Genomic DNA, 8746 nt, shown 5'->3' on the forward strand with positions numbered 1-8746 from the left:
AAACAAATAGTAGACATGTTTTCTTTCTTTACACACCTAATGTAATTATTCTCTTAAATTAAAAGATGCAATGTTTAATATAGAATATAGCATACACAATACCAGGGAAGAGTCAAGTATTTCTTTTTGTTTGGTTACACACTGTTTATTCATTCTGATACTTACAGCAAATACTCATAATGTTCTAAACACTGAGCTGCTGTACGTCCAATAATGGGAGCTATGGTTCGCCACTGCGTAGGCATCAACTTTGCCAGGTGAAGAAGTTTCTCTTCTTCCTCTCTTGTCCACTCAGTTTTCTTAATGCTAGGATCCAACCACTCATACCTTCAAACAAACAAAAACACTGAGTATTAGGAAACTAAACAACAAACTTTGTTATATTTAAGTCTCATTTAATAGGAGGTGTTTACACAAGTTCCTGCAAGCAAAATTTTAAATGAACAAACTAGTTACTGTGTTAAGCAAAGATAAAGACCTTAACATGTCAACAATTTATCATTAAGCACTAACTTACTTTTTATTTTGATATAAATACCAAAATGAAAAACTTGTTTTCAAGAAATTAAAAGCATTTATTCCAAAGAATTATTAAAATGGTACATCTATGCCAGACGTATACAAATCATCATTTTCCAGTTTTTGTTCTGATTTTCCTATTTCATCCTAGTGCATTATCTGTTACCACTGAAGTTTTCTACTTATTGTGATATATCTTTTTAAAATTTTAGTTAGTCACATAAAATTAAACTGCAATGCATGTACACTAATCACATGATATTAATTTATTACAGTAGTATATATCGACTTCCGGTTATGCTGAAAGTACTTACTATAATGCATTGTCTAAATGTCTAAAACTTATTGGATTTCTAGTTGTATGGCTAGAAAGCAAACATCTTTTAAATGCACATTTTTTTTTGTTATTTGAAAACATAAAATTAGTTTCCATAGATACATTTATCAGCTTCAGTTTGATTTCCACCTGCATGCTACACTCTTCAATGCTAAAGGAGGAGTGATAAGATCAATGATGAAAAGCTGGTGTTCAATTACTATCTCAGTGAAATAATAAAAAAAAAGACCAAATCATTCAACATTAGTTTCAATGTGTTTGACAGAAACTTAGAGGGTGGTGTTGGATATAAAATTATTTTTTCCATACCATACCTATAAAAAGTCATTGTAGTACCTTTGACCACTACCAATAATTTCATGTAGTAAGTGACTGCGTAAGAATACTTTGGTTTTACAGTTTTGTTTTTGAAAACCAAAAATAAAATCCACTACTTAAAAAAGTAACAAACGGTTGCTCATAATTAAACATACTGCCAAATCTACAGTTTCAAGTGTTCAAACTAGTGTTTAACTAGTGTTTATTATGACGTAGCAAAATATCTAAGCAATACAAATTGAGGATGGGTCAAAGTCATCAAACATATGTGAGCATAATGAGGCAAAACAATAACAGTACTGTGAATATGATGTAAGAGAAGAATTTGACTATTTATTACATGTGTTTATGTAAATAAGGATGCCTTTTAAGTCATAATGGTCAGAGTTTTCAAGAACTTTGTTTCTAGAAGGTTGAAAACATTTTAGGAGGCCAATGCTAAGATGAGAGTATGGCATGTGAGCAACAAAAGGGTGAAGCCCTTCTATGGGATAAATATTTTAAACATTAGATGCAAAATTCTGCATTCTGAACACTTTTTATGGCTTTTTTGAGTCGAATATTTCCATGCCAAAATGTCACTTTCTTCTCTAGACCACTGACTATTTATTGGTTTAGATGCATTCTGAAAGGTTCATTAGAAGTGACAAACTATACATCTTGTATGATACAATGTTATTTTGCACAAAACTCAAATACATATCCAAACATGCATGATCAGAAAGCAACAGGTCATAAAAAAAATAGCATTTAATTTTTATAAGCTCAGGTTATTTTACTTGGAAGCTGGAATAAATAAAAGGTGTTCTTGACTGTTTCAGGGACATATAACAGTCTTCCTTATGACAAGGAGTATTACATATGCCAATATCATTATGCCTTCTTGTACATGAATGCTGCAGAGTTACTGAACAAAATTTGCTAATTACACACATCTTTTACGTACCTTACAGCATGAGATGATAGATATTAATACACATTTAAAAGGTATTTGAAGTAATGATTATTACCTCTAAAACATGAAGTGCTATGAAACAAGATATCAAGATACCAAGAAAAATGCTGAATACAAAGTACAGTACTTCAAGCATTTTAAGATGATTGCCAGAATCAGCATCAGAAATTTATACGTCACACCTTAAAGGTTGAAGTTTTGATTTGAATTTCATAATGTAATTGTTTTCGTTATACCAAAAATGGGCTCCAATAATGCATGTCCTTCACTAATAGAGCTAAAAATAGGCAGAAGCAGGTTGTTGGGTATATATTTTGTTACAGGTATAGCTCAAAATAAGCTCAACTGCCCTTGGCATGCATGAAAAAATGAAACACTGGGGAAGAATTCAAACTGTTTTCATCAGCTTCAGTCAGAAGAAACCTGTGACAAAATGTCAAACCCTTTTATCTTAATTTTTTTCTTCTTTTTGTTTTTTGGCTCCATGCTGCAACTTGATCATGATTAAGCAAAAATTTGCAAGAAAAACACATTTACCTAAACAAGATTACTCTTTCACTGACCAGTGAAATTCCTAGTTTAAATTGGAATAAAGATCATGCCAAATTTGCATCAATTTCAGCACATAAATGTAATTACCTGAATCCTCAGTACACAATTTCTGTTGTTAATTAACAACTGCAGAAGAAACTGTTTTTAATTACATCATTTCATATTTAACTGAAATTACCCGTGCTTCTTCGTGAAAAATCAATTACATAATACAAAGTCTTGAACAGAAATAAATGAACTATTCTGAAAATTATAAATTGAGAATAATCTTGAACCCTGCATGCCAGTTTCAACTCGATAATCTACAAAGAATGGGACAGAGTCAAAACTACAATGCAGGTACCAAATGAAATTGTTACTGTTTTTAAAATAGGAATTTATGTTTTTAGTAGAAACTTGATAATTTTTTTTTCTTTTTACAGAAATTCTTGTTTTACTGATTTTATTTTTGGAATTTTGGAATTTAAACTGACCCAGACATGTCTTGCACCAGTCATTTCAGCTGCCAGACAGTTCTTAATGAAAACCCTAAATGTTCCATCAGAATGACTATTTTATTTTTGCTTATAGTTACAATGGTCAAACATATTAAAATAACTTATCTTATTTACAAGTCAAAATGTTTTGACCACTGAACCAAATTGGATTAAAATTTTAAAAACAACAAAAAACACTTTGTACATATGTATACACTCACTAGAAAAAACTCGGCATAAACATTTTGCTTGAGCTTATCATATGTTACATAGCATGTACACAGTGCCAGCTCAAGTTCAAAAATTGAAGGGTGTAAAAATAAAAAACTGCACCCTTTTCAGGTTTTTATATATTTTTCTGTACTTTAAAAAATTTTAAGTAAGTTTTTAAATTCAGAATAGAGAGTACAAAAATATTACATCGTAGAAAAATACATATAAAAAAACAAAGATTAGTCTTTAGAAAATGAAACTTTACGAGCTTTTAAGATGGCAAAGCTTTTCCTTAATTTGACCATATTAATTTCTCTGACCATTTCATTTTCTATAGAAATTATTGCCAGACCATTTAATCTCTCTTGTCCTATTGTGGAATGCAAGAATGTTTTTATTAATTCTAGTCTCTTTCGGCACTTTCCACACTAGCAGGCAAACTTAATAAAATTCTTAGAGCAATAAACATATTTGGAAAAATTTCTTTAATTTGATTTTCACAGTATTGAATTTGCCAGTATGTAATGTGATATTAATTTAAATTCTACACACAAACTTTCACCATAAATATCCCACTTCTCTTTGCTTGTAAGAAATTTTCCAAAATGTTTACAATATTTACCCTCCCACCCCCCATATAAAATTTTGCAGTGGGTTCTTTGAGCTGGCTCTGCATATATATGTATATGCATGTTATACATACCATCTGGCTTTACACTGCTTTGCTGATTTCCTGTGAAGCAAAGAAGCAATTCGTGACCATTGGTTTTTTCCATATTTCATAACAGCCGCCTTAAGGATTTCATCCTTTAAAAAAATGAAAGAAAAAATTAATTCTCAATTCAACAAGTACAATTAAATGAAATACATTTTTTGAGACGTTAAAATTTATATGAAGATGTATCTTTAAGTAAGTGATTATGACATTTTTAAAATACTATAAAAATATATGAAACAAAAGTAAACAATATTTCTGTTGTAAGCAATATAGTTTGGTTAACATGCATCTTAAGTGAAAGTAGATCAATCAGTCTATTGACATCACCTTCCAAATATAGAAGTTAAACCTAACTATATACAACCTTGAATATTTTACACATGTAACTATCAAAAATTATAGTAATCCACACTATTAGCATACAATTATAATTCAAAGTATTTAGATGAGTTGAGAATTTCAAGACATAAATAGGTTTACAAAACTTACTTATTATTTCTGATATTGAAGTCACCATCATATCTTTTGTCATTCACAAACTAGACTTCTTAAATGAAACCTACTCATGCCATTAAAAACTTTGAACATATGAATCAAATCACTTGTTTTTCTACTCTTCTGCAAACACAAGAGCAACTGTTAATACTTGTTTTAATGATAGAAATTCAAGGAATAAAAAATATTTACTACAATCAAGAGACCAAGACTACACATACTGCTCTAATAAATCATGCTCAAAACTGAAGTTCTTTTTCACAAAAAGTATGTGACCATATATTTTCTTTCAGCATACTTTCCACAGTGACAAGATGGGTTCAGACTTATCTTCAGAACAGTAGTCATTGGTCAGTCTGAAAATGCTGAACACTATCAAAGTGTGTGAGCAAACAGTTAACTACTTCTTTAAGTATGGCCTCCTCTATAACACCATCAAATTAATGAGCCAAAAAATTATAATAATACTTTAAAAACCATCTTATGTTGATAGATTCATCTGCACGTGTATTTCTACATGAGCTTACAACGTAAACACAATATTTAGTTCAACTAGCACAATATGTAAATTCTCTTAATGAGTGAACAGTAGTTCTGGAAAGTAGCTAGTTATCTTTGCCATGGACACCTTAATTTACACTCAGGATATCACTATTAATGCTACTTCATGTAGTTCAAATAACATTTCTTTGGTAGTATTTTCATGCTGTTATGATGGTCTTCATTTTATCTTGAATGATCCAGGCTTGAATCTAAATCTTGTCAGGTTTTCACTTGATGACCATAAAGTAATTTGTCTTTAAGTTTCGTACCAAATACCTTGTCTCAGGAACATTTAGAGAATTACATGTAGATCATTATCATAATGGTTTTGTTTTTAACTGATCTTAGGTGTTCACGACGTTCTTTTGAAAAGCAATTTCATGTCTTTAAACATCTTTAGATGATGATAACAGTAGGTTGCTTATCTTTGTAATAAGTACTAGTATTCTTGTAGACATATTTTCTCATCTCACTGATATTATGTAAATTTATGATCAATTTTCTAATATCATTATTGCCACACCAAATTCAATGACAAAACCTTCTCAAGATAAAAGACTGTGCAAATATTTAAACTTGTAGGAAAATGAACCAAAATTGTTAAGATCCATAAATGGAAATGTGTTCGAGTTTCACTGGAACATCCATCATGAATATGTATGCTTTGCTCATGGTGAAATAAATTATGTTAAAAAACACATCAGCCATTTAGTTAATAAATTGGGATTAAAAACATTTGATTCATCAAAGTCAGTATCTCAGGATCAATGAAGAAACAAGTTACGATGTGAAGTTACAGCAGCAGAAACAGAATTTTTTATCAATGTATTTATTGTTCAAATGACCTTGTTTACAAAATAAGTTTTGAAAAACTACCATAATATCAGTGCATTGCAAAAAAGCTAAAAGAATAAGAATGTTACAAGTGTACTTGCACCATATATAGTATTGAGCAAATTGTATAAGAAGTTAAAGCAACAAATTCTTTCGTTTCACAACACATGCTTCAAATCACAAAACATAGAAAATGTTTCCCCTATACATACCTTATTTGATCCCAGTGAGGGCATTAAAATGAACCTCCTAAATTTCTATGAAAGTCTCAGTGAAACCTCACAAAGTAATGTACGAAAAAATTTAGCAACAACTAAATGTAATGGATTTAACATCCGTGAAATTACCATTGCAAATAAGTTGTTTCATTTTAAACTGAAGTCTTATAGATACTAACTCTCCTATTGAAAGATTCTAATACTTTGTGGAATGCATATGTAAACCAATACTATATCATGTTTCTGTATAATGGTCAAACAATAAGTAATACTACAAAACTAGATAACATTCTATATTTCCATAGCATAACAGAAACACCTAAACTGATCAAAATTACTGCAGCAAAGAAGTGGAATCTGACCTGTTGTTTGTTTCTAGCTGGGACAAACGATTTTAACACAGCTATCAAATATCTTTGAAGATGTTAAATTATCTTTATAAGTGTAGGGGATAAGTTGTCTCACTGGATAAAAAAGCAGAAGGTTGGTAAAAATGGGTTAATATCATATGTGAAGTACTTCAGGGCTCAGTGTTAAGACCTGAGCTCTTTTTGATTTACCTCACTGACATAAATTACAGAATGGATAATAAGCTACTTAAATGTGCTGATTATATTATAGTACTGGGTGTTGCTGGCTGTGAATAGGATGCTGCTGCTTTATAAAAAAATTTAGATTACTTGGTGAATTGGACACATAAACAACAGATAGTTTTTAATTACAAAATAGTAAGATAGTGTATGTGGGTTATCATAATTTACACTACAAGTATATTTTGATGGAAATAGCCTAAACAGTGTTATGGAAGAAAAGGATCATCATGTTCTGGTTGATAAATCTCTTAACCCATCCAAGCAATGTCTTCTTGCTATTGGTAAGGCAAGTATGATTTTAGGTTGTATCTGCAGAATTACTGAATACAAGATTAGGAAGGTTATAATCTTATTGTATAGATCATTGGTTAGGCCATATCTGGAATATTGGGATCCTTACCCAAGGAAGGACATTCAGTTTTTGGAAAGGGTTCAGAGGAGGGATACTAGGATGATAGCTGGGATGGAATGGTTGTTATACAAGGACAAATTGTGATCTCTGAAGTTGTTTTATCATTATTCATGGCAATTGTTTTTCTTTTTTTACTGCTATCCTTTTGATGCATCATCTCTTTTCTTATTTGATGGTAAGAATGGTAAGACTAGTAAACACAAATACAAATTTTGTCACGGTAGGAGTCATTTTCAGCTAGAACAGTTTTATTTTTCTCTACTTGGGTTATTGGACCTTTGAATGGTTTGCATTCAGATGTGGCAGATGCATTTAATTTAAGGGAGCTTACATGATGGCTTGTTAAGTATTTACATGATAAGGACTAGCTTTGATTTTTTTACTAATTTAGTTTAGTGGATGGGATAGTCTAGATTGACCGAGTCCCTTGTTGTCTTTGAACATTACGTTAAGAATCCCAATCAGTGGAAAAAACTTAAAGTTTAGAATAATACTGTGGATTTTCCATAGTTAATAACTTAAAGGAATTTGCAACTAAGCCACTGCTATGAAGTGTCAAGATGGTACTCAAATCTTTAATCCATCAATCTACTGAAGATTCTTAAACTTTAGAGTTACCATTTATGCAGTTTAAATAATGTATTTGATAAAGATTCTGTATTCCAAGAATACATAATACTGAAGCAGCACTTCATGGAATTAATTCAATAAGTGAAGAACTAATTGCAGTAGAGCTAAAAGATAAAACAAATCTTCTAGACTGAACATATGATGCTTCATAAGAACTGAGGACAATGACGATCTCACTAATGTTATCAAAAGCAATAAAAATTCTTATATGTTTTCAAAGTTCTAAATCAATGCTATGAAAATATTAAATAAATGTTTTGATAACTCATAGTGGAAATCTTGTTGTAAGTTTAGCGTTATTCCAGCAAAACCCATCATACTTAAATTAAACTACATTTTATCTTTAGAAGGAATCTTCATCATACATTAAATGTTTACAAGAGATGAATTAAACAATTTAGAAAGGTCTACAACTGATACAGTGAAACTGATAGTGCAAACTGGCAACTATCAACTCAAAGTACGAAAATCTATAGATATTCTTTTAATAATAATAAAACAACCACTCACCTCAGTGTTCCTCCAAACACCACCTTTTATCATTATTCGTGGCATTTTTCTTATTTCACTGCTTTCCTTTCCTCAAAATGAAAACAATCTTAAGATCTTATTATATAATATACTCACACACACACATATATATACATATATCGTATTGCTTAGGTTAGGCCTAACACCGACTACTACTACCCGAACAAACTACCTATCAGAAAATAAAATGGTGGTATGTTAAAATTGTATAAAAATGACGAATTATAAAACCGAATTTAAAAATAACGCAAAATTGTTGTCTCAATCATTTACTGAAAATTAAAATAATAAAATAAATCTCAGTTTTAGTCCCATTTTAGCCTGTAAAAGAGCTATATTCAAATTGTTTAGAAAATTATAATTTATTTGTTAAGTTTTTATCTCATTTTCTCAAAATTTCCG

At 30.4% G+C, this 8746-nt stretch overlaps 1 protein-coding gene across 1 annotated transcript in view; it reads right to left on the bottom strand.

Moving 5' to 3' along the window:
- The window catches only part of LOC106475097 (cell division cycle 5-like protein), a 29908-nt gene extending 21383 nt beyond the window's left edge, over window positions 1-8525 (bottom strand). The window contains exons 1-3 of the mRNA XM_013935793.2: window positions 8324-8525; window positions 4074-4177; window positions 166-327 (exon numbers count right to left, since the gene is read on the bottom strand). Of these exons, the coding sequence (XP_013791247.2) occupies window positions 166-327; window positions 4074-4177; window positions 8324-8368 (311 nt within the window). The 5' untranslated portion in view covers window positions 8369-8525. The remainder of the gene's footprint in view (window positions 1-165; window positions 328-4073; window positions 4178-8323) is intronic.
- Window positions 8526-8746: the final 221 nt, after the last annotated feature.

The sequence above is a fragment of the Limulus polyphemus genome, unplaced genomic scaffold (genome assembly GCF_000517525.1).
Source record: "Limulus polyphemus unplaced genomic scaffold, Limulus_polyphemus-2.1.2 Scaffold8075, whole genome shotgun sequence".
NCBI lineage: Eukaryota > Metazoa > Arthropoda > Merostomata > Xiphosura > Limulidae > Limulus > Limulus polyphemus.